The sequence below is a fragment of the Megalobrama amblycephala genome, linkage group LG19, assembly GCF_018812025.1.
Source record: "Megalobrama amblycephala isolate DHTTF-2021 linkage group LG19, ASM1881202v1, whole genome shotgun sequence".
NCBI lineage: Eukaryota > Metazoa > Chordata > Actinopteri > Cypriniformes > Xenocyprididae > Megalobrama > Megalobrama amblycephala.
In genome coordinates, this window is record NC_063062.1 from 24845814 (window position 1) to 24872627 (window position 26814).

A 26814-nucleotide genomic window follows, 5' to 3' on the forward strand; every position below is an offset into this window, starting at 1 on the left:
CAATTAAATAAGAAATAGAGCAGTAAACAAATAAAAAGGAATAAAAATAGAATAACAATAAACTAAAACAGAAGGGCTAGAGGGGAGAAGTGAAACTTAAACTTCCTACTCCAGCTGGGTTTATGGCGGTGTAAGGCGAGTGCACTGTTGCGTCATAAAACCTAGAGGGATGGTATGGATCGAGAGCATAAGGGTTGGCCCGCACCTGAATAATTGAAGAATATGTAATATTCTGTGGCTTTCAATTAGGTGAAGTGACTGTATGTCACTAATTTAGGCCTGGGTGAATCGTGGGTGCTCAGATAAGAACTCAATGGCAGGCAACCTTTCCTCGACGTTCAAACACTCTACTGCGGTGTCCGTGGCCACCTGTCCCCTTTGTAACACGGTGCAACCTCTCAAACAGGGAACATCAGCACCATTGTGCACTTCGGTAAGGTACTTGCGCCAACGGCCAGCGTGACCGGTCAAGATTGAGTTTTCCCTGAACTCAGAATCTGTCCCCTTTACGGGCAGTTACTCCAAACGGGCGGTTCTGTCGTGCAGAAGCCTGAGCAGGGAAATTAAACAAAATTGCCGTTTGTTGTCAATCTGGGCTCGTTGCCTCCCTGTACCTGATACACAACTCGCTGATGTCCTTGCATGTTGCCCGTGATACGAGGTCAGAATGTCCCCGATTCACACACGGTTAGTGTAAGACCCGCCAGGCCAGGCAGCTCCACTCACTGGAACTCACTGGGGCGACCGTCAACTCACCACCAGACAGTGAAGGGCCTTGTCTGCAAATACACAAGTGGTCACACAAACACAACTTAATTGTAAATTTAAATCTCAGTTTAAATCTTGTTTAAACCAAATTTAAATAATTAAGTGTGTATGACAAAAGAAAATGAGCCTAAAATGACAGTCAGAATGAACTAGTTAAACTAGGACTGAAATGAGCAAAAGGGGGTAAAGACAAAAACAAAATAGTTCAGATGCACTTGATTCAAATTTGCATTAAACGAGTGCGCAGAATAGCAGAATGGGAAAAGAGAAAGTAACGAGGATAATTCAGATGCACTTGATTCAAATTTGAATGAAATCTTTTTCAATCAAATTTAAATGAGTGCATAGAATAACAGAATGGGAAAAAGAAAGGAGAAAGCCTTCCCTATTTGTGATTTTTCCTAAAGAGAATTGCTTGTTGATGAGCAAAATGCCAACTGATTGACACTACTTAATTTTAAAATTCAATTAAATGTTATTTAATTAAATTCAAAATAAGTGTATGAAATAAGGGAGGCTTGGGTGTGCGTGAATGTTATTGCCAGCCAATAACAAACAGGACCCAGAACTAAGAGTGAATAAAATAAAACATTAAGTAATAAAAGGGAATGAATTTCCAAAGTAAAAATAAAGAAATAACTTGAGAGAAAGAGAGAGAAAAGACAAAAAGGGAATAGATGAAATAAAACAAAGTAGAATAAAAATAAAATAAATAAACTAAAATAAAATAAAAAAAAGAGTAGATCTGTGAATACAGGAAAATAATACAAGGGAAAAGAGAATTGACTTATCTGGCAGTGTCCACCAGGGGGCGCACTCTCAGAAAGTGAATTCTCTTGTTGGAAGGGAAACTTAATTTAAATTACAAATTTAAACGTGTTTAAATTAAATTTAAATCAGTAAAACACATTCCAACAACGATTGGAAAGCATAACCACCAAAAGCAAATTACTTTTACAACTCCCCGCAGTATAGAGAAGCAAAAGATAATTTGGAGATAATTTCAGTTCAAAGTATGGAGCGGCTTTAACTCAGAACGTCCACGCGGTGGCGTCCATGAGTCCACACAACCAATAAGTAGGGAGGGGTGCCACACCTGAGCAGACTGCCCTCTGGCGTCGGGTCAGAGTTACTGCATCCCCTTTCTTTAATTCGTGATATAAAAACCAACGCGCTTGTGGGGTTCTGACCCTTACGCTGTTTTAACTGCACGATCACGATTACACTATAGAATCTCGCGGATTCTTTGGTGCCAATTCACTGGACACTAAACATGCACTCCTTATCGCGAGTACACAACTTTGGGAATCAGTCCCAAAGTTTTGTGCAGACTTAGTGCACACGAACATGTAACGCTTGTGGGATTCCTTCGCCGCGGGTTACAAATCAACATTGGATCAGGATGTTGATATAGCTCCAAATTTTACACATTAATCGATAAATCAGATGAACTGCTCTCCGATTAGATTTGTAAGGGGGGTCACGTGGTTTGGGTAGCTAGGCCAAATGACGTCACCCAGGAGCAAACCGGCTATGGTGAATTTTTTTGGACGACACAAATAATTCATATAGCGGTAAAATAAAGGCCTTTCAAGAGATTTAGTGGGAATCTCGCCACTAAACTCGTTTCAAAACGCGTTGAATACGATTCAATTCGTTAATTCAAGCGGAAATTAATATTAAACTGTATTTGCAAAAGACTGTCGCCCTCTTGCATACGAGTCTGAATATTAATGAACTGCAGTTATTTCACGGTCAACCAAGGCTAGGCCCGCAGTGTTTTTAGACACAAACAGCAGCTTGTTAACGGTGCGTAGAGTGAGGACCCGTGCGTCTTCTCACTGAATAAAGCGCGCATGTACATTAAATCACACACAAATTATTCTACATTGCTCTTTTACCAAAAACCAAGTTTAAAACGTTGCTCGCGAATTCTCCACCAAATATGTAATATATATAGCGGTTATTAATCAATTTATATATGAAATATGAATATAATAATTCATAAGGTTATGAATAAATTATGATTCATATATCGACCCAACGGGGAATTAAACATATATTGTGAATCAATTACAACGAATTATAATCAATTACATATATGATTAGTTCTGGTTTAATAATTATTTAGAGAAACTGTTCGTTTGTCCAGCAAACTAAGTCCCTCGCAGAATATTATAAACGGAGTTATTCTCTGGCCATGAAAATAACTTGCTATTAGCATAAAGCGATCGAAAAAAGGTTAAAGTGACTTGGTCTTCAGTTGAAAGAACGAACAGAACAATCGAGCATGAATTAAGTGTTTAATATATGCAGCTATGACTACAGAGATTATACGTCTAAAATATATACAGAAGTATACACATATATATACACAAGAGTGAAAATAAAGAAAAGAGAGGGAAAGAAAGATGATCAAAGAATGGCAAATTACACAGTTAAACCCTTTTGAGAGAGCCAGCACAGAAATCAGTTTAGACAAATTTCAGGTAAATGATAATACTTGCTTATTGGTTCAAGTCCGTGAGAGCTTGGGGATCGGGTCGGCCCGCTCAGCCGAAGCCTTCTAGGGGCAGAACAGACCTGCGCGCCGTTATCCTGGCCCGGAAAGCTTCGAAGCGGTCCTGATATCTGTGGGTCAGGAACCGATGAGGTCGGCCCACTCTGAAGGGAGCCGGCGAAAAATACATCTAACAGCCGCTCCCCTTCGGCGCCCTCAGGGGATTGTTATGCCAACCCTGCCACCCAGTGTGCGTCAGGGCGCAGCGGTCTCCACCGACCCTCCGAGGAGGGCCGGCCACTTGATTCGATTGTTCTCTGCCGGTGCGCCGTTTCAGAGCGTCGAATCGGGTGCTCAAGAAACACCAGAGGCCAGTCTCAAGAGACTGGTTCCCTTAGTAGATTTTCTGGTAGAATGGAAACTTCTCCCGAATATATCGAAATGGGTGCTGCTCACTAGGGCTGGGCGATATATCGCATGCGATTCTCACGCGCATTTCGTCAGTAAAGCCGGTTCCCTGATTACCGGTAAATCTCCATCACCTGCTTTCAAATGGAGCGCCATTTAACTGACAGAGCCGTAGTTCACTGATAAGCCACGCAATATCACGTTCATATCGCAGATGAATTGCCTTCGATAATGAATGCGATATTTGCGTGGCTTATCAGTGAACTACGGCTCTGTCTGTTAAATGGCGCTTCATTTGAAAGCAGGTGATGGCGATTTAGCGGTAATCAGGGAACCGGCTTTACTGACGAAATGCGCGTGAGAATCGCATGCGATATATCGCCCAGCCCTACTGCTCACTATAAAAGAGGGTTACAAGATTCAGTTCGGGTCTCGCCCGCCCAGATTCAACGGGGTTCTTCCCACAGTGGTAACCCCTGAGCAGTCTCTGGTTATGGAACAAGAAGTTACGACACTTTTGCGAAAAGGAGCTATAGAAAGGGTCCCTCCTCCCAGCGATCAGTCAGGGTTTTACAGCCGTTATTTCATTGTTCCAAAGAAGGATGGAGGTCTACGACCTATCATAGATTTACGTATGCTAAATCGCTCAATACAAAAGCTCAAGTTCAAGATGCTGACACTCAAACAGATCATACCACAGATCAGGTCCGAGGACTGGTTTGTAGCAATAGACCTGAAAGATACGTACTTTCATGTGTCCATCCATCCTTCTCACAGGAAGTTCCTCAGGTTTGCTTTCGGGGGCGAAGCTTACCAGTACAGGGTTCTTCCGTTTGGCCTATCATTATCACCCCACACATTCACGAAATGCGTGGACGCAGCTCTGGCTCCGTTGAGGATCCAGGGCATTCGCATACTGAATTATATCGACGATTGGTTGATTCTAGCTCAGTCAGAGCAACTAGCAGTTCAACATCGAGATGCTGTTCTGTCCCATATAAAGAGGCTTGGGCTGAGGCTCAATGCCAAAAAGAGTGTGCTAGTTCCAGCTCAATCCACCAACTATCTGGGTGTAGTGTGGGACTCCACCACGATGCGGGCACATTTGTCTCCCGCTTGGGTGAGTGCCATTCTTATGGCTATGAAAGGGGTGAAGTTAGGCCAGTCACTCACTGTAAAACAGTTCCAGAAACTGCTGGCTCTGATGGCAGCTGCGTCCAACGTAATACCTTTTGGCCTTCTGCACATGAGACCCCTACAGTGGTGGTTCAGGACCAGAGGGTTCTCCCCAAGGGGATATCCCTTCCGCATGATCAAAGTCTCAAAACGATGTCTTCGATCTCTGTCCATGTGGAAAGACCCCCGGTTCCTGTCCCAGGGACCCGTGTTGGGGGCCAATGTTCGTCGAGTAATGCTTATGACAGATGCCTCCCTCACGGGCTGGGGAGCGATCATGAGTGGTCGCTCAGCTCAGGGTCTTTGGGAGGACCATCAGCTCTCTTGGCACATAAATCGGCTAGAGATGATGGCAGTGTTCCTAGCTCTAAAACACTTTCTCCCAGACCTGAGAGGTTACCATGTGTTGGTTCGTACGGACAACACTGCAGTGGTTACATATATAAATCATCAGGGTGGTCTGCGGTATCGCCGACTATATTACTTGGCCCGTCAGATCCTCCTGTGGTCTCAAGGGAAGCTGCTCTCGCTGAGGGCAGCTTACATCCCGGGACATCAAAATGTGGGAGCAGATGCCCTGTCGAGGCAGGGGCCAAGGCCCGGGGAGTGGAGACTCCACCCAGAAGTGGTGGATCTCCTATGGAAAAATTTCGGTCGAGCGGAAGTCGACCTGTTTGCTTCGGGAGAGTCAACCCAGTGTCCACTCTGGTACTCCCTAACACATCCAGCACCTCTGGGTCTGGATGCTATGGTACAGACGTGGCCGAGGCTGAGCCTGTACGCATTTCCCCCGATCGCCCTGCTCCCGGGAGTTCTGGAAAAAGTATGCCGAGAAGGGGCCAATCTAAAACTGGTAGCCCCATTCTGGCCAACCAGGATATGGTTCTCAGACCTAGTGTCATTACTCAACGGCTCCGCAATGTAGCTTCCTCTCAGACAGGACCTCCTGTCTCAAGCGGGCGGCATGATTATACATCCCCGCCCAGAACGACTGAAACTATGGGCTTGGCCTCTGAGGGGGCCAGGCTCGTAGATGCTGGTCTCCCAACCGAGGTTCTGGAGACTATTCTTAACTCCAGAGCTCCCGCCACGAGGAAGTTGTATGCTTACAAATGGAATTTGTTTTCAACCTGGTGTAGACATAAGAATACGGACCCTGTCCTTTCTTCCATTAGCTGTGTGCTAAAATTCCTCCAGAAAAAAATTCTCGGAGGGTCTATCTCACTCAATCTTAAAGGTTTATGTTGCAGCAATCTCAGCATATCATGCTCCTCTTGAGGGGAATATCTCGGTAGGTTGAGACCCCCTCGTCACACGCTTCCTCCATGGCACACTGAGGTTGAGCCCTCCAGTGCGCACAAGGCTTCCGACCTGGGACTTGGCTGTGGTCTTACAGGGGTTAGCTGAGGCTCCCTTTGAACCACTAGAGGAGGTACCTGAGAGGTTCCTCACTCTTAAAACAATTCTTTTATTGGCTATCACTTCTCTGAAGCGGATAGGAGACTTACAAGCACTCTCTGTTGCTCCTTCTTTTCTTGAATTTGCTCCAAGAAAGGTGAAAGCATTCCTGTATCCTAGACCGGGTTATGTCCCTAAGGTCCCTACCAATGTCCCAGGCCCCATTGTGCTTCAGTCCTTCTATCCTCCTCCATTTGAATCTGCGGATCAGGAAAAATTGAATCTGTTGTGCCCAGTAAGGGCTTTGGATGCTTATGTCCACAGAGCTGCCCTGTGGCGTAAGTCAGATCAATTGTTTGTCTGTTATGGGTCCCCTAAAAAAGGGGACCCAGCATAAAAACAAAGAATGAGCAAGTGGGTGGTCAAGGCCATCTCACTTGCATATGAAGCGGCCGGACAGCCCTCTCCTTTGAATGTTCGCGCCCATTCGACTAGGGGTATGGCGGCATCAAAAGCTTTGATGTCAGGTGTCTCCATGAGTGATATATGTGATGCAGCTGGATGGTCATGCCAGCACACATTTATTAAATATTATAACCTTGATATCGGCTCCACTCCGGGGTCCTCTGTCCTGTCAAGATAACTTTGACAAGTGTTTGAGCTACGGCTCAGTTGGGATTGCGTTCCCAATGCGTTACCACGCAGCGTCGATAGTTCCCACGAAAGGGAACGTCTCAGGTTACAGATGTAACCCTGGTTCCCTGAGTAGGGAACGAGATGCTGCGTCTCTTGCCGTACCCCTGCACACTTGCGAGTGCTTGCTTCAGACTTACTTAGAAGCTGGCGTGCTCTGCATCCGAGTGTGCTTTATAGTTCCTGGTCCGTGACGTCACCCGTCTCTGACGTCTCGCTACGCGATTGGCTAGATACATGAGTGCTTCAGTGACGACATCACGCAGAAGGTTCCCAATGCGTTACCACGCAGCGTCTCGTTCCCTACTCAGGGAACCAGGGTTACATCTGTAACCTGAGACGTTTTTTTTTTTAGCCTCTAGAGCAGGGGTGGGCAAACTCGGTCCTGGAGGGCCACTATCCTACAGAGTTTAGCTGCAACCCTGATAAAACTCACCTGCATGTAATCCTGAATACCTTGATTAGCTGGTTCAGGTGTGTTTGATTAGGGTTGGAGCAAAACTCTGCAGGGACAGCGGCCCTCCAGGACCGAGTTTGCCCACCCCTGCTCTAGAGACTGCTCTCGTACCATGTAATGCCAAGACCAGAATTGGGAACCACTGTCCTATAGCCTTTTGAATTCATAAAATAGCTTTGAGCTAAATTTCAACATTTCAAAAAGAGCAATTTTTCAATAGTTACCCAATGAAAATATGTCTTCATGTGACATTTACATTATGAATATGCTCAAATGCAAGTGAGGTTTGAGAACAACAGTGGAGGAGAAGATTTTCAGTGAATATTTAAATGTGTGTCTTTACCTTACACTAAGTTATTGTACAGCTTCAGAATACTTTGAATATAACACACAAGAAAAGACCAGTGTGAACATGCTTTAGAATCTCTTCTTAATTTTTCCTTGGAAGAAAGAAAACCGTCCATGTTTGGAACAACAAGAGAGTGAGTAAATGAAAACAGAAGTTTACTTTTGTGTGAACTGTTGCTTTAGGTATTTTTAAATCAAGGTGTACTGTTTTTAATCAAACAGGTAAATTATAAAATGCCTTAACAGATAATAATGCAACATGTGAATGGATCAGATGTGAATCAGAAAGGTTAATGTGACACAGCTCAGATTTACAAGATTCTCAGTGATGTGTAACAGTGTGTTTAAAATAACAACTACACGGAGGAGTCATCTTGATGGTCTGACCCAGTACAGACCTTCCTTTCTAATTAGAGAATGCAAACCACTGATCGCACAAATAGGTCAGAGAAGCAGACAGAAGCAATCATGTTTGCCAATTCAAAAGCCATTTTTGCCATTTCAAAAGCAATAGGACAACCTCTTTCAATTACAGTTACAGCAAATAGCAAATGGCAACAATCCAAATATCCAGTCAATTGATGGTGGACAAAATCAAGTCCCACCTTACATTTTTTTTTTTTTTTTCTTGTTTGAGAAGCCATTTACTATCGTAACTTCTGTTACATGCTGACTTTAATGGAAAAAGTTGCCTTGAAAAGTTGCATTTCAATAACATATTTCAAATCAGTAATAAAATTGCACATTAACGTCATCATAAATGTTGTTTCTTATCTTAAAACACACACACACACACACACCAACAACAACTGTATATTTCTGGTTGGTCCAACCAATGTGCATGTGTAGTGTAATGCTGCAGAAATTTGCACTGGCTTCACAAAATTGAACAACACTAACCACTTTATGGCTGTTTCTGGAGCTTTCAATAGCAGCTGCAGCTATCATCACACAGTAGGCCTATGCTGTCATCACACAGCAAGAACTGCCATAAAGACCAGGCAGTGGCTTTGCTGACTGGTTCTTTTAGGCTAGACTTACTTTACTAGAGCCACCATATTGGGCGTTCAGATTTCTCTCATTTATTGTAAAACCAGTGGTCTGTCTCTTATACTGTTATACCGACTGACTGAACTGCAGTGCCAGCTAAAACATACTAAATGTTGCAGTGCTATGAGGACTCAGAATTGAAAACCATTATTCAGTCCTATTATTATAAGCCTTATTATTACAAGTTCCTCTGAAAGTGATTTACATGCTATTTTCATGGCTCTTGTATCACCATCTTTTGATATATATGTATATATGTTTATAGTCTCTGAATATCTCAATTGACTCAAGTGTTTTAGGGTCTATTTTTGTTCAGATGTATCCTCATCTCTTAGAATATACCTTTCAACAGAATCATAAAAATCTACTCACCGAAGACACATACTGGATGTCCCTGCAGAGTTTGGTCTCCCTGGGAAAATCCACTAGATCCAGAAAGTTGTCAACCACCACCTGCCCAATAATATCGTGGCGTGAAAAACGATCAAAATCGTAGACACTGAAGTGCAGCTTCCTTGTGGGCAGGTCTGCATATGCCACAGGGAAGAGGAAGACCTCATCAAACACAGGGTTTAAAGTCTTACGATGCACCTTGGTCTGGTGTTTGGTTTTGCGGTCTGGGAGAAGGTAGATTTTTACATATGGGTCAGAGGTTCCAGAAAAGTCCTTGGCTGGGAGGTCTTGGGCTCTGTGGATCTTGACAATGAGCTGCTCCAGGTCACAGTCATATTTAAGAATAAAGTGGAGGCGTCCACAGCTGTCCACACGACTGCTTCGGTTGTCCTCTCCATCTAGGGATCGTTGTTTGTAGAGTTCTGGTTTTAGCTGGCCCAGACTCATGCCAGTCAGAGAGTCCTGCCTCTGGAACTGGGTTACTGTAAAGTCAGGGTTAGACTGGTTCATCTGACGCCGAATTGAACTTTGCCTGTTGACAGATAGTTGGAGTTAAAGACAATTTACTGCATATGAGGTTTACTTGGTGAGCCAAATAAATAAATTAAATGTCTCATACTAAATAAAGACTTAGTCAAACCTTTTAGTATTATTTTTTTAGTGTGTCAAAAAAGTTTTTAAAAAATGCCAAGTTAGTGAGACAGAAACAAAATAACCTATTGACAGATCAGAAGCCAGAATTGGACCCATCTGTTTTATGATAAGTGTTGCTTTATCATGGTAAAAGGGATTAAATTGACTCAGCTTCAAATTGTGCCTAGGAACACCCTTACTTGTGGCCATATTCCCTTTATTGCACAACCTTATTAGGGGTGTTTACAGTACATGTATTCATTTTAGTCAATGGGAATGAATCCAATCCCATTTCAGATTCTGAAATTTCTGTTTGAACCCTAAACTTATATGTAATGTCACTGGAGCTAATGTGAGTATAATTGTAATTTTTGCCTTGATGACATGCCTGAAAGGACAGTTGACAAATATGTCAGAAGAGCTTTTTTAGCAAATATTAAATATGCAGTCTCCTCAACCTGAACAGTTCATAAGATGTAAATAAACGTGCACATTCGTAAGATGTAAAACATATGTAAATGGAGATGAGATCTTATTACAAAAGGCCTCTAATAAACATATGCATCATGACACTGCATGGGAGCAAGGTTTTTTTTTTTTAATCCAAGATCATGTTCAAGCATTTACATTGATTGGATTATTTCAGATCTACACCACCCCTTTAAATCTAAATTTCATTCAGATTGAGTTTAATCAGATTGATTGAGGTGTTTATATGAAGGACTGTCAGTCTGATTGAGGTATCAATCTGATTACTAACTAATTATGTGGGTGCATGTAAACATAGTGTGTTTTTTACAAAATCACAACAAAAGCAATATGATTGCTTCAAGACACTTGATATTTTCCTTATTCAGGAATGTTCTTGTTATTTTATGCTGTCATTTTAAAATGTGCAATAAAACTCTGCAAGCCTATATGCCTGCCTTAACATTATCCAACTTTAAATTGAAAACTACATCTTTATGAGGTCAGTGTCCTCTACTGTAGAGACACTTAGTAATAAACTCTGATTAGAGACCAAATTGACCTCTCAGCCAGTTCTATTGTTGAGAAACTGATGTTTTTTACCAGAATTCATTAAAGTAATTTAATTGGTTGACTTACCTGACACAGGTCGAGGAGGGATCAGTAATTTGCCTCTGCATGCGTGTGTTGCCATGGACACCATTTTCTTGAGGCTTAGACTCCACCTCCAGTGGAATATCAGGTGAAGTGTGGCTTATTTTGAGGGCTGCCTCAGGCACTGGCACTGCAGGAGGAGATCCTGGAACTGCCGGAGAGACTGGAGTGGGAGGCACTGTTGTCTCTTTTACCACTGAACATCGGGCATTATTCCGGCGGTCTAGGGTGGCGTCCACCTCGGTATAGATGGACTGGGGTTGAAGGGGTGGAGGAGGAGGATGAGGTGGGTCTGGATGTCCCTCCTTGGTGTTTGGAGAGAGGCCTCGCTCGCGCCATGGAATCCAGCACAATTTCCATGAAACAAAGAGAGAGACGCCAAACAGGGCCAAGCCACAAGCGGTCACCACCAATGACAGCAGGCTAATGGATATGTCTAAGAAGAAAAAAATGAATGCATACAAAAAGAGGGTGAGACAGAAATATAGGCCACATATGTATGTTCCTTTTATACAAATGCTCTCTGGAACATGATGTATGGGACACTTAGACTTCATGCTGGTGGGAGCACAAGCTGTTGTGGTCGACTGTTTTAATAACTAGTATTTCAGTTCTGTAAACACAGTTCAGATTTATTGAAAATTTAGTTCTCACTACAAACATTTTTCAAGAATTAATTTGGTTGTAGTATGTAGTTGTCACTGTCATAAGAAAGTCTGTGTACACATTGGAATGGACATATTTTGCTGCAGTCTGTAAGTGGCAAATGGAATTCTATCAAAAATGCAACAATGCCATTTAATAACAATCTATATATAATACATATCACGTCTGGTGCATTTCAATATTTAATAAGTAAAATTACACACAGCATTTTCACACTATTGGTGTTACATTTCTAATCTATATGAATCTCTGTGAATTCCTTGAACGACTCATAGAGTCAGCAGGATTCAAAGGGAGTCTATGATACAAGCAACACTGATTTTAATAGATCAAAGATTACTGGGAAAGGGGCTTGAAACACATAGGTAATATTGCATTCTCAAAAACTCAATCTTAGGATCATATGTTTTGCAAATGCTGATAGAAATTGCAAATATTGTATGAAATATGTCATCACTACAACAGCAATTAGACTCCATTCGTTCACAGCCATTTAGTCTGAAGATCTTTGAGCAGCCACTCAAAATTCAAAGAATCATTTAATGGACCTTAAGTTAGAGGCAACAGATCTCCAGTCAGATGCCATTAACTACCTTTTTTCTCAAACCTCTAATATAGGCGCTACAGTAGTATCTTTTTAAACGGGTGGCACCTGCTTTAATTTGATATATAATGCCTTTTAATTTGTAAAGTTTCCTTTCCTCCGATTTTCAAAAAAAAAAAAAAAAAGAAGCTTCGATAGCTTCTACATTAAATTAGCCCTATGAGCACACTGTATTCCCTAGACATCTAACTGAATGCCAATTCTAAGCCACTGCCATTTGAAACATTGGATATTGTCACTGTGATGATTGGCCTTAACCTTAACTCTAATGAAATCCATGAACTTTAATTAAAATCCAGAACTTAAGTTAATTAGCAGAAGTTAAAAATGGAACCCTCACAAAGTTCACTCAAAGCATGTGACGTGTTTAATTAGGATGGACAAAACTGGTTTAATTGAACGCCACAGGGGTGCAGCCAAGGGTTGAACACGGTTGGACAGGACCACCAAGTGGACATTCAAGCATCCTTAATCATTATTTTGAGGGAAAACAGTCAGGGCTGCATTTCCCAAAAGCATCGTAAGCCTACATTGATCATAGAGCAATTGCCACCAAAGGTCTCTATGATTAACTTAGGCTTGCGATGCTTTTGGGAAATGCAGCCCAGGATTGTAAAAAGCCCGAAATATTTCTCTCTAGCCCTCGACACACTGACACAATCTAAGAAAAAGATTGTCATTTTATTGAAAGTAGACAATAGTGGGATTACACAGCAAGAAACAATATAAATATTTCATCCGCTTAGAATTATAAGGTTTTATCTGACATTTGTCAAAATTGAGTTATTCACATATTCTTATTTTGTGACAAGGTTTTGTACATTTTGGGGTTTTTAATTTAGAAAACAAAAAGTTTCTACAAAGTTGAATGGAATGCAAAAAACTTTGAAACTCAATATCTCAAAACTGCTCAGAATGCAGATAGAACCTTATAATTCCAAGGGGACAATTTGTAATTGTCATAAGTCAAAATGCATGTCAGAGAATAGAGCAAGGGAAAAAACAAAACAAAACAAAAAAAAAAACACACACCCTGACATGGAGATAAGGACCCTAATGTAAAGCAGAGGGCTCAGAGTTTACTGAATTCCAACATAAATCCAACAAAATAACAAAGAGCATGGCAAACATGGCCTGGTACAAAAACAATAAACATAAGCTTATCAGCAGTGGTAAATGGACAATACTTGACAAGGATGCATGGCAAACATGAGGGCTTAAAAACTCAAGGACTAATCACAAACAAGGAACACCTGTCCACAATAAACCCAATGAACCAATGAAAAACAAGACATGAAACAAAGAGGCAAATGACAAAGGAGCACATGTCAGGATCACATGAGGACAAGGGAATCACATAATTAATAATTCGTTACATTTATATAGCGCTTTTCTAGGTACTCAAAGCGCTTTACACATTGAAGGGGGAATCTCCTCCACCACCACCAATGTGCAGCATCCACCTGGATGATGCGACGGCAGCAATATTGCGCCAGAACGCCCACCACACACCAGCTTTTTGGTGGAGTCGAGACAGAGTGATGAAGCCAATCAGAATATGACATGGGAGCACATGGCAAAAAAAACAACAACAACAAAAAAACACAATACTATGAAATGAAAACATGAAACATGAACAAAACCAAAACTAGACATGACAGTCATTATCCAGAAATATTTGACTGATCAGTGTCATGATTGACCAATCAGAATCAAGTATTTCTGATTAATAATTATCAATATACTGTTTTCAGCTGCAGGCCTCCCAGTGCAGTTGGCCCCTATTAATCTTTCCAGCTTTATATTATACATATATACACTACCGTTCAAAAGTTTGGGGTCACCCAGACAATTTTGTGTTTTCCATGAAAAGTATTTATTTATTTATTTATTAAATGAGTTGAAAAATGAATAGAAAATATAGTCAAGACATTGACAAGGTTAGAAATAATGATTTTTATTTGAAATAATAATTTTCTCCTTCAAACTTTGCTTTCGTCAAAGAATGCTCCATTTGCAGCAATTACAGCATTGCAGACCTTTGGCATTCTAGCTGTTAATTTGTTGAGGTAATCTGGAGAAATTTCACCCCACGCTTCCAGGAACCCCTCCCACAAGTTGGATTGGCTTCATGGGCACTTCTTGCGCACCATACGGTCAAGCTGCTCCCACAACAGCTCATTGGGGTTGAGATCTGGTGACTGCGCTGGCCACTCCATTACAGATAGAATACCAGCTGCCTGCTTCTTCGCTAAATAGTTCTTGCATAATTTGGAGGTGTGCTTTGGGTCATTGTCCTGTTGTAGGATGAAATTGGCTCCAATCAAGCGCTGTCCACAGGGTATGGCATGGCGTTGCAAAATGGAGTGATAGCCTTCCTTATTCAAAATCCCTTTCAACTTGTACAAATCTCCCACTTTAACATCACCAAAGCAACCCCAGACCATCACATTACCTCCACCATGCTTGACAGATGGCGTCAGGCACTCTTCCAGCATCTTTTCAGTTGTTCTGCATCTCACAAATGTTCTTCTGTGTGATCCAAACACCTCAAACTTTGATTCGTCTGTCCATAACACTTTTTTCCAATCTTCCTCTGTCCAATGTCTGTGTTCTTTTGCCCATATTAATCTTTTCCTTTTATTGGCCAGTGTCAGATATGGCTTTTTCTTTGCCACTCTGCCCTGAAGGCCAGCATCCCGGAGTCGCCTCTTCACTGTAGACGTTGACACTGGCGTTTTGCGGGTACTATTTAATGAAGCTGCCAGTTGAGGACCTGTGAGGCATCTATTTCTCAAACTAGAGACTCTAATGTACTTGTCTTCTTGCTCAGTTGGTCAGCGGGGCCTCCCACTTCTCTTTCTACTCTGGTTAGAGCCTGTTTGTGCTGTTCTCTGAAGGGAGTAATACACACCGCTGTAGGAAATCTACAGTTTCTTGGCAATTTCTCACATGGAATAGCCTTCATTTCTAAGAACAAGAATAGACTGTCGAGTTTCACATGAAGGTTCTCTTTTTCTGGCCATTTTGAGAGTTTAATCGAACCCACAAATGTGATGCTCCAGATACTCAACTAGTTCAAAGGAAGGTCAGTTTTATAGCTTCTGTAACCAGCTAAACTGTTTTCAGCTGTGTTAACATAATTGCACAAGGGTTTTCTAATCATCCATTAACACAATTAGCAAACACAATGTACCGTTAGAACATTGGAGTGATGGTTGCTGGAATTGGGCCTCTATACACCTATGTAGATATTACAAACCAGACATTTGCAGCTAGAATAGTCATTTACCACATTAACAATGTATAGAGTGTATTTCTGATTAGTTATCTTCATTGAAAAAACAGTGCTTTTCTTTCAAAAATAAGGAAATTGCTAAGTGTCCCCAAACTTTTGAACGGTAGTGTATATTTTAGTATGACCTCTGCGGTTGTGTAGAGGCAGACAGGAAGTTCCAAGATGACATCAGTGGTCGCATCAGGACAGATAGGAAGTTCAGGGTCGACCTCTGCGGTCACGTTGAGGCAAACAGGACATTCAGGGGTGACCTCCGTGGTTGTATCAATGCAAATAGGCAGTTCACAAGGTAGAATGGGCACAGGACCGGGATTCGGGTCAGGGGCTGGAGCCATCACCGGGCTGTGTGCTCAGGAGCAGACTCATGGGCTGGAGCAGGCTCAGGAGCAGACTCATGAGCTGGAGCGGGCTCCCAAACACACAAATTGGCCATTGCCGTATAGGGGAGAACAGAGGACAAAGGAACGACCTCTGGGACGGACAGCAAAGGCAGGCTTGAAAGCGCTGAGGCTGGTGGGCTAGATGGCGCTGGTCTACAGATGCCGGCTGCTCGCACTGACATCAGATGTGTGTCCTCCAAGATGGATGCCAATCCCCCTTTGCATAGGGACCATCTTAATGGCTTCATGTGCGATGTTTATGACAACCGGGAACTCTAGCGGGGTGTCCATGACAGCTGGAGACTCTGGCGTAGCATCCGTGATGGCTCAAGGTTCTGACATGGTAGCCATCTCGGCTGATTTCTTTGGCTTCACGGCCATCTCGGTTGATGTTTCTGGCTTGGTGGACATCTTGGCTGATGTCTTTGGTTTAGCATCCATATTGACTGAAGTCTCAGGTGTGGTGGCCTTGTTGTAAATAGGCTCCACCTGACCAGGAGTAACTATTTGACTTCGATATCAGAGATGGTAAATGAAGTCTTAAGTTCCTCCATCTCCCACAGAAGCAGAGGGTAGTCCAGGCATTCATTAAAGATAACTAAGTATCATAATATTCCAGCACCACAGCCATGGACCAAAATAACTGAGCAAATCCACCTACCCCACACCCCTGCTGATGCAGGGCAGTCAATGCCAGACATTGTGCTCTCCGCTACATTTTAGTGGCCGGAGGAAGAATCCGAATTCTCATGCTGCTGGATCTGAGGTGATCAAGGTTTTCTGTCACGGAATGCTCTGAGACTTGGGTAAGATCCAAGTGCAGCTTTATTGGTGAATCCAGAATCGTAGACAAATTTGCAAGCAAAGGGTCAAAAACACATACAAAAAAATCCAAACAGGTCATCAGACAGGAAACTCACACAAAAGGGTAAATCCACAGAAAATCCACAAAACCAAGAGCCATGAACAAGAGCGAGTGCACAGATGTGCAACGTAACACTTGCAAAACTTTGATAACAATGACTGAGAGAAACATGATTTACATAGGCTGAGACTAACAATGTAATGAGCAACCGCTAAATGCAATATTTCTTGATGAGTCTGGGCAAAGGATTATGGGGACTGAAGTGTATGGCAAAGGTCAGGAAAAGAGTGCCCTCTAGTGATCAACCTGGGCACACCAGCTGGTGACTGTGACAGTAACATCAAAAAAGTTTATCATCAAATATCAACATAAAATTTGCACCATGTTGTTCATGGCTGTCTGGATGCAATGAACAAACAAAAGCTCTTTAGATTTATGAAAATGAAACCACAAATTGATGCATAGACTGCAGCAGGGATGATGGCAGGGTATGAGCAGTAACAATTGTAGGACACAAGGGCTATTTTAGACCATTTTTAGTGGGGCTTCAGCCCCCTTGTCTGTTGTCTCAGCCCCCCTAAAACTATAATCACCTATTCAAACAATCAGGCCAGTACTTTTTCCTAAAGAAAGTTTACCATTTTCACACTTTTTAAATCTTGTTAGTTTAAACATTCTAGTGATTTTAAGCCATTCAAGTGTAAGATGTTGTGAAAAGAAAACTCAATGCAGTATTAATGCTCTGTGATAGTTTCTGTGCTTGCACACAGAAAGCTGCTGATCAGACAGCATGCAAGTACAGAATTGAGTTCTCTTTCACGCCTTCTTGAGAAAATACACACAAAATTATATCAAAATGTCCGATGATCAACCACATAAACAGTCTTAAAGGTGGGGTATGTATTTTTTCAACTACACTGTTTGGAAGTTAGCCAGGCCGACACCAACAACAAATGTCTAACCAGTCAGCTTTAGGGGACGTATAACGGTCGAAGAGAGAGAACAAGCAAGATGGAGATTTGAAAATAAGAAAAAAAAACTGCAGAATGAGAGATGGGACACAATAAAAAAGAGCTCAGAATATGTTACTGGAATGAAGGCTTATGACTGGGCAAGCGCTTTAGGACCCGTGTTTATAATAGAAAAGCTTTTCAGCGCTGGAGAGACCTAAGTTGGAAGGCCTGAAAACAGATGCAGAGGCTGCTTTGATCCCGCTTCTCAGGTGAATAATACGGTTTTGATTGTCTGGAGCTGTTGTGCTGTTTGCAACTAACAATGAACACTTTGTATTTACTCTTGTGTACTGTACGTTCATTTTTGTGCTTCCTTTTGTGAAGCATTTTGTTGCACGTCGGCTGTGATAAACAGACATCCACTCACATTGCATGTGTAACAGTGGCCAGTTTTTTGCTATTAAACCACTGCACACTGACGACCACTAGATAATGAGGTGTTTAGCGTCATTGGTAGTGTTTTCACCTCGCATGCCAGCAGTGATCAGGCCGGGGTTCAAGACCGACTCGGAGCAGGGTGGATAGTATTGGAGTGTGAGTTTTAGAGGCGGAGCAATGAAGAGAGGGGTGGGTTTGTTTGGGTTTATTTCAAATATCAACAATGTCCAACAGCGTTGTTCAAAATCTATTTACCAAACCTTTAATTGAACGCATTTAAGAAAATATTGAATGTGCGTCAATATGACGGATTCATGCATTAGGTCTTAAAGTGACAGCAGCCTTGTTTCCTAAGTTAATCAAACAACAAAAAAGAGAGAGAATCACTCTTAACTAACTCATGTAGCTTTAATAGGAATCTGTGTATATTTACTTTATAGAGTAATAGAGTTTGCACAAGCATTGTAAAATACTGTTTAATTTGAATATTTGTCCTCTTGTAATTATTTGTGCTACTGCTTGTAATTTGTTTATTCGTTCTTATTTTATAGAATTCTAGGACATGTAGAAATAATTCTTTACAGGCTTTAAAAGTAACCTTTAGATCACTGGAACTTTAGTGAATGAAGCTACACAAATTAAATGCTTGCAGTGTTAACAGCTTCATTCACTGTAATAGGAGCAATTAAATATTCCAGACTTTTCTGCTAAAGAAACAAGTATCTAAACTGTAATACACTTTCTTTGCATTGACATACACTGTGTGTTCAAGTTACTTGAAGTAAACGTTTTATGTCCTTTTAGAAACTTTTATTTTTATTTATTTGCCTCATTTAAACATCTGGTAATGACACTTAATTTTTCATTGTTCGTGACAACACCTTTAATTACTGTGAATAGTAATTAATTGGTAATTCTTTATAATTGGTCATAGTTATTAATATACTAGTGGTTAATGAATATGGTCTCATTCAATAATTATCTCAAATAGTATTATTACCTAATACAGAACTTTCTCAGTCCTAAATTCGCTATTACTTACCGATAGTTAATAGTAATAGCTGAAGTGTAAATGTTGTACTACTCATTTATCCTGCATTACTTCCTGCATAGTTACCTATTAATGATGGACAATTATTTTAATACGACATGCAAATAGTGCTATTTTGTAGTAGCAGGTAATAAACATGTAACAAACATTTACATGTAATAGTTGTATGTTGTGTTTCATTACATCATTATATCATAATATTCCACGGAAACCCTGTGGAAAAAAAATAAAATAAATAAAAATAATGATAAAAAAAGAACCAGTAAATATTCATCAACAATTTCAGCTCAATTAAAATGTTGCATTATGAAACCTTGGCATGTTTATGTGAACTAGATAGAATTATACCTGAACTATGCCATTGCTGTTGAGTCTCCTTCTCTGAAATACTGCTCTGCTGGGGAGACAGGTACTCCACATAATGTTACTTTTTCACAATTGACATAAAATAATAGTTTTTAACAGGTCTCTTGCTTATTGTTCCACATTTATTAATAGGTTGGAGCGTCAGGTGCATGTGAAACCTGGGAAATCTTAGGTTCCAAATGTTGAAGAAAACGGGTCATAGACCATGCTGTCTGTCTGATTCCCATTAAAAAGCTGCCTGGTTATTTCCTACCATTAATATCTTACATCAAATACTGAATATTTAAGATTATCATTTAAAAACCCTTGGTATTCTGAGACAGCCACTATCTGTGATGAACAGGTGATCAAAATACCTGGATGTTACTTTCTTTCAGATTCATGATTGTAGAGCAAAAGACATTATCTACTGAAATTAAAAATCATGAACAAAATACAGTTTTATTAAAATGCTTTTATGACATTGTACCATGGTTTTATATAGAAAATAAAATCCAATTTCAAACCGCAAGCTATATTTACTACAGTTCACAATGCACAGCCAAGGCTGTCTTAATCTTAGAGAAACAAATCAGTTAAAAAGCAATGTTGAAAATATTGAAAGAAGAGAACATTAATTACCAGTAATTTTTTGTCTTAGTGTCAAAGTATTATACATTATATGTGCATTTTAAGGTTAAATGTGATAAATGTTGTGCCCAAAATATAATCTTGAATAAAATAGCATACCAAAATAACAAGAAATCCTTTTGTATTAGTAACATGTGTCAGCAATCCAGTAGCACTGGTCTTGTCATCCGTGCTATTTAAATCACCAAATTACATATTTATTGAAGGAAACTTGTAAAAACAGTTCACACTTTAGAATAACAGTCAGTCATTAATAGATAACTAGGGAGTAATGCGGGACAAATGAGTAGTACTTCAGTAACCCTTTGTCTATTACTATTAACAAACATGAAAACAAGAATTATAAAAAATGACCAATTAATTATTAATTACAACATTAACGTATCTGTGATGTGAGCAATGACCATATTCAGAGTAATAATGACGCAGACACGTTAATGTTATGAATAGTAATTAATTGGTAATTCTTTATAATTGGTCATAGTTATTAATATACTAGTGGTTAATGAATATGGTCTCATTCAATAATTTTCTCAAATAGTATTATTACCTAATACAGAACTGTCTCAGTCCTAAATTCGCTATTACTTACCGATTAGTTAATAGTAGTAGTTGAAGTGTAAATGTTGTACTACTCATTTATCCTGCATTACTTCCTGCATAGTTACCTATTAATGATGGACAATTATTTTAAAATGACATACAAATAGTGCTATTTTGTAGTAGCAGGTAATAAACATGTAACAAACATTTACATGTAATAGTTGTATGTTGTGTTTCATTCCATCATTACATCATAATATTCCACAGAGACCCTGTGGAATAAAAAAATAATAATGATAAAAAAGAACCAGTAAATATTTATCAATGATTTCAGCTCAATTAAAATGCTGCATTATGAAACCTTGGCATTTTTATATCAACTAGATAGAACTATACCTGGACTTTTTAATGGGCAGAGTTTTTCCCCCTCTTCCTCTCCTTTTACATATCCCCAGCATTCAGCAGAGACAGCAGCTGCCAAACTCTATTTGATTTGAGCTGTCCCTGTTGAGCAGAGTCCTCTAAAGCAGCCCAACTCATTTCAGTCTACTGAGTGTGTCAGTTACACTTCAAAGTGAAAGCTCCACAATGGCTCATATCTAGTAACCCATAGAAACATTCCAACATACAAAGAGCTTCAAAGTGCTTTGTAGCTGAGATTCCCACTGCGCTGCAGCTGCTTGTACAAATGCATTCATGTTCATTTTTTTTATTTTTTTTTATTTTTTTTTTCTCGAACACACAGAAAATACTGATAATTTTAAACTGTACTAGTTTAGTATTTGACTAGTTTGGCTAACCAGTGTGTAAAGAACAAGATTTTTTTTTTTTTTTTTTTTTTTTTCCATATCAAATTTGCTCAAAAATTGTTCATTTTGAAGTGATGTTTTAAATAGTAATAATGTAGCAAATATTTCTATACATTTTAAAACTGCTTGCAGTTATGTAACACATGCAACATCATAAATATGGAGAAATGCAGTTTTCTTTGTATTCACATTCACAAACAGGCATATTGCACGTTCCTAGACCCCTAAAAGGTGCAATAACAACATCTAAAAGTACTAGGCGGTCATTCACCCTTGGTATCTTGTTACATGCCAAAGCTCCGAGTGGTTATGCTGGACCCTCTGACCCCATTCCACATCTTTCTGCAAAGTGGGACTGAGAAGATGAAATAGGATTTCCAATAACAGGCTAATAAAGCAATGGAACTCCAGCCTGTATTTTTTCATGCTGCAGCCCTTTCTCTGAACCAAAAACCACATAGAACAATACCAAATGTTGGTTATGCCATAACACACTTTCCTAAGAAGGCTAAAAAATGAGCTCTAAACATTCAGAATCATTGCAAAATCACAGAAGCACTGCACTCGGTGTTCAATATTGCCCCTTGTGTAATCAAGTCTATTCTCAAAAAAAGATTATCTGTCCTCCAAAAGAAATAACAGTGTTACTATAGCATTCACAGAAAGGCGATCATTCCGGAATAGTAAGATGCTAGATAATGATTGTTTTGCCTCGTTCTTTTCACTCTGGCTTCAGGCTGTTGATTATTTAATTATAGTTTACACAGCCACTTGGTCTGAATTTCCTGATTTCCCATGGAGCAAAAACACTCTTGCTGTAAGACTGGTCAAATGTGTTTATTTGCTTATTCAATAATATCTAAGCTATTGGAGAAGCATAGTCTTCATTAATGCTTGATTTTTTTCTGAAAATATGAGGGAACTCTGTAAAACAGTCTTAGGTCAAATAACATTGAGTATATAAAAGCTGTTGTCTGGCCAGGTTCGTAATCCCACTCCTCCTCTCTCACTCCTACTTTCATCTCTGCACTATACTGATCTAAAAAAAAAAAAAAAAAAACTAAATAAAATTTGTCTGATTACTTACAGCACACACATATGGCATTGATTGTTATTGTGTCAATGGATCTGATAATAAACCGGCTAAGCGGTTTATTCTCTTTTATACTTAGAGTAGGGTTTTAATGTAGTAAACATCACTAATTGCATACTGTATATAACTAACTACTAAGTGCATTACACTTTTGCTTTTATTTTTCTTCTTCTTCTTCTTCTTCTTCTACTTTTCAACTCAGGCTCAATGGAAAACGTGCCTGGGGCAAACCTAAAAGCTTTATTCATTCAGTTTTTATACTAAGCAGATAAACATGAATTGTGTTTTATTACACTGGTTGTTGTTTGTATCGTGGCAGTTTGAAAATGGAAATGATTAATGGTTAATGCTGTACTATGTTGAACATAACATGCCACCTACACTAAACCCTACCCTAAACCTGTTAAGAAAAGACTTCAGCATATACATTGTGAGATTGCAATGTATGTGCTGAAGCAATCATGCCATTTTAGCTTGCTGCTACAAGTTTTTGTACCCAAGTACAAAAGTGCAATGCTGTACCAGGTGAGTTTAGTTTACTAGTTTACTACACCAGACAAGTCATACATATGGAACTAATTATGTGATTCAAATGTCAAAACAAATTAGTTTACAAATCAATCACTATGTTTTGTTTTTGTTTTTTTAGGTTTTTTTTTTTTTTTTTTAGGTTATAACATAGTTTGTGCAAGGAACAATGCAATGAGTCTTTATTAATCAATAATCTGCCCTGTAATCATGATTTGTGGGAAAAAAGAATAAAAGTTGTTGGTGTTTTACTGTCCGTAGTGTTGATTTCAGCTGGAAAGAGCAGTAAATTGAATGTATGTAGGTATTTTATATAGACAACACTGCCTGTATTTATGTATACTGTATATAGGTATATATAGAGTTTTGAAAAAACAAAAATGTAGGTAGTGGAATGCTTTTCCAATGCGTCTACATTGGTTATTTTTGTGACAAATGCTTTTGCATTCCCACCTGGACTGTTCAATAAACCTCTTTCAAGTTTCCTTCAGAGAGAGGGAAAAAAAAAAAAAAAATAGTTCAGTGACATTTTCACACTCTTGTGTGCTGCACTCACTTTTTTTTTGCATGATGCCACTCACCCAATATGAAATGACATGCCTCAGCTGTAGCCTTTTATTGCAGCACTACTGTGGGACTTGGGTTATGGTGCAGGCTATTGGCTCTCAATGAACTGACAAAACCAACCATGCCAATGCAATCACAGGAGCTCAGTGTGTCAGAGAGTGTGAGTGAGATGCGGATATAGCTTCTAAGAATCTTGAGCTGGTATCCTTGTGTGTTGGGGGAGTGGATTAGGGTTAAATTTTGGCTTTCAGCTTGATGACTGTTAGATCTGAGCTAATTTTATGTGTAGTCATTTATTTAAAATGTATTTCCAAAATTTCATGACCTATACCAAAAGCTTTGTCCTAATACAGAGTGTTATAGTATAGAACATCTATGCATATCTGGCAAATAAAAAAGCCAATAAACTTTTGAAGCTTTGTGTTATAAATATAATAAATCTAGGAACTATGTCTGCATCAAACATCAAGATGAATCATTGTAAAAGCTATTGTGGTAAATTTAACACTGGTTACCAGATCCCCTTGGCACACCTGAGTTTAGCACAAAATACTCCTGCCTCTTGCTCAGCAGGTGCTGTAGCTAAAGAATCCAAGCAGTCTGATTCCAGTACTCCACTTTTTAAAGTTGGCCTGTGCTGTTGGAATAGATTGTGCATTGTGATTCAATCTGTTCATCTACACAGTATAAATGTGAAGTAACAAATGCCATATTTAAATCAAATGCAACAATTTTCAATTTTCACTGGACAGAGTGGCTTCAGTTATATAACAGTATCTAAAGAATAATAATTATTAAAAAAAATAAAATAAATGATGATGAAATGTTGTAAATGTGTGGTTTGTCAGGCTATCCCAGGGGGCATGGCATTAAGAGAATGGGTTTAATAAGGACAGGAGGATTGGGGTGAAGCTGTGAGGGGTTCATCATGTCACCACCTTATTACCAATATTATTATTATTATTTAGTTAATGCTATTAAAGGGACAACCCTGGAGGATCCTGGAGAAAGCTGAGGCAAGTGTCTCGATTAAGGACTCATTTGTGATAGTTTATGGATCAAACCTAGAACCTCTTGGCACCCCAGTGATCCTCTCATGTCATAAGGAACAGCCTTTTCCCAGAGTAATGATGGCATATAGCATTCTGGTAAAAAAAAAACTAAAATAATAATAATAATAATAATAATAATAATAATAATAATAATAATCTGGAATTGCTAAACCACTGAATTCTTATAAAAATCAAGTAAAATGAAATAAGCCATGCTGCAAAAGTATTTGTCTACACCAAACGCAACCGCAACCGACACACATAACGACACACACCAACACAGTAAGATATCACAGTGAGTGTGGTCGACATTCCTCCAGCCTAAACACACCTGGAGGTTGAAATGGAATAAATTGTTGAGCAACAAGTCAATGCTGAATCAAATGAAAAAGAACCTACTACGTAAAAATAACCATAGGATATGAAATTAAAATAGTACTTTAGTGTTAACCGTGTTCGTGATGCTGAGGAGAAAAAAAAAACGCATGCAGCCGTTTAGAACAGAAGTGTCGCCTACCTGAGTCCGAATACCTCGGCCTGGCAAGGTCTCGGAAATAATAAATGAAATCCAAACAGTTTTCGTTCTGAACCTCCCCCTTAGAACAAAGATCCGATAAGAGTTCTAGCGCTTTTTGACAAATCTCGTCCTCTCTGTCGACAGGCATTTCCCACCAGCATCCTTCTGAATTGTGGAGCTTCTAAAGCGCAATCCCCTCGCAGAGAAACATCATCTCACTGACGGCATCCCACTCTCGCGGACAAACCGAGCTCTTTTTACGTGGAAATGTTTCTGAGTCTTTTTATTAGTAGTATTATTAGTATTATTCCCTTTCAGAATTCACTCGACACGAATTCTTGCGTGATGTGAAGCACAGTCGCGACGCGAGTGGAGTCAGAAAACAAAAGCCACCGGTTGAATCTTCACACACACACATACACGCGCGCGAACTGAAGTGTGAAGCTCAATGTCCACGCTCGCCGTGGTGCTGAAGACAGTGCGCATGCTCACAGCCTGATAGCCACGTAATTACTCATCAGCAGGAGCGCAATCACTGTGTGTTTATTGGTCCAACACGATAGTACCAGCGCATACTAATACTTTACATTTACTCATTTAAACAATCGTTTAAAACAGCTGAAGCCGGGTAAGACTCAGCTTCACAAAACCAATAAGTAAAATTTTCATACAGCAAAACCACACATGTTCTTACACAAATTCTTATATATTTGAGACATTATTAATAGTGCACCAAATAGTACATTAATAGTGCACCAAATAGTGCATTAATAGTGCATCAAAGTCAAACTTCCCTTTCATCACAATTACTTTGATTTCCAAGAGGCTGTCTCAAAGTGACTGCAGGGTATATGCCCAATGTGAACAGAAGTGCACAGACCATAATGAAGATGCGTGCATCTTGTTGGAGAGCACTGCCTGAGCTTTCATCACAGAGTCCCTCAGAGAATACATCATTTTTGATATTGAGGTCATCGTAGACAAAGGTTAAAAATAGACAAAATGTGGAATAAAAAACAATAAACTTAGAAAAGGACAAACTAAATAGTGATTGCTGTTGATTCACATGTCTGCATAATGTTGACCCTAAGTAGCTGTAGTGAACATGATTCATAAGTCATTAGGCAACCTGCCCAGCCAGTTTAAAAGGGGCAAATACAAAACCACTTTACACTAAAAAAACTCTTGTTCTGTTTTCAAAACATCATTGTAGTGTTTTTTTTTTTTTTAACTAGTTTAAAATGTTGAAATGATAACTGAAAATTGATTGTTATTAATTATTTTTTTTTTTTTTTTTTTTAGTTTCTTTGTTTAAAATGTTCACACTGTGTCTCCAAAAAAAGTTTGTGTAAAGATTTTAAGAATGTAAGTCATGCAGTTATAACTGCCACCTCCTTCGATCTCACACTCATTTTAGAATTGAGTATAGCTTTGCACAGATGTTAATGAGGTCAGTATAAAATGTTATCTGTTGTCAATGCATTTACCTTTGGGTTAGAAATGACACA

At 39.6% G+C, this 26814-nt stretch overlaps 1 protein-coding gene across 2 annotated transcripts in view; it reads right to left on the minus strand.

Moving 5' to 3' along the window:
• Positions 1–25819, minus strand: part of syt9a (synaptotagmin IXa) — a 57941-nt gene extending 32122 nt beyond the window's left edge. The window contains exons 1-3 of one of the 2 annotated variants that reach the window (XR_007181675.1): positions 25307–25819; positions 10932–11382; positions 9171–9723 (exon numbers count right to left, since the gene is read on the minus strand). Coding sequence is in view for 1 of the 2 variants with exons in the window: in XM_048169120.1 (XP_048025077.1) it covers positions 9171–9723; positions 10932–11382; positions 25307–25454 (1152 nt within the window). In the remaining variant the exon portion in view is untranslated. The remainder of the gene's footprint in view (positions 1–9170; positions 9724–10931; positions 11383–25306) is intronic. The other variant, XM_048169120.1, reaches the window with a different exon arrangement.
• Positions 25820–26814: the final 995 nt, after the last annotated feature.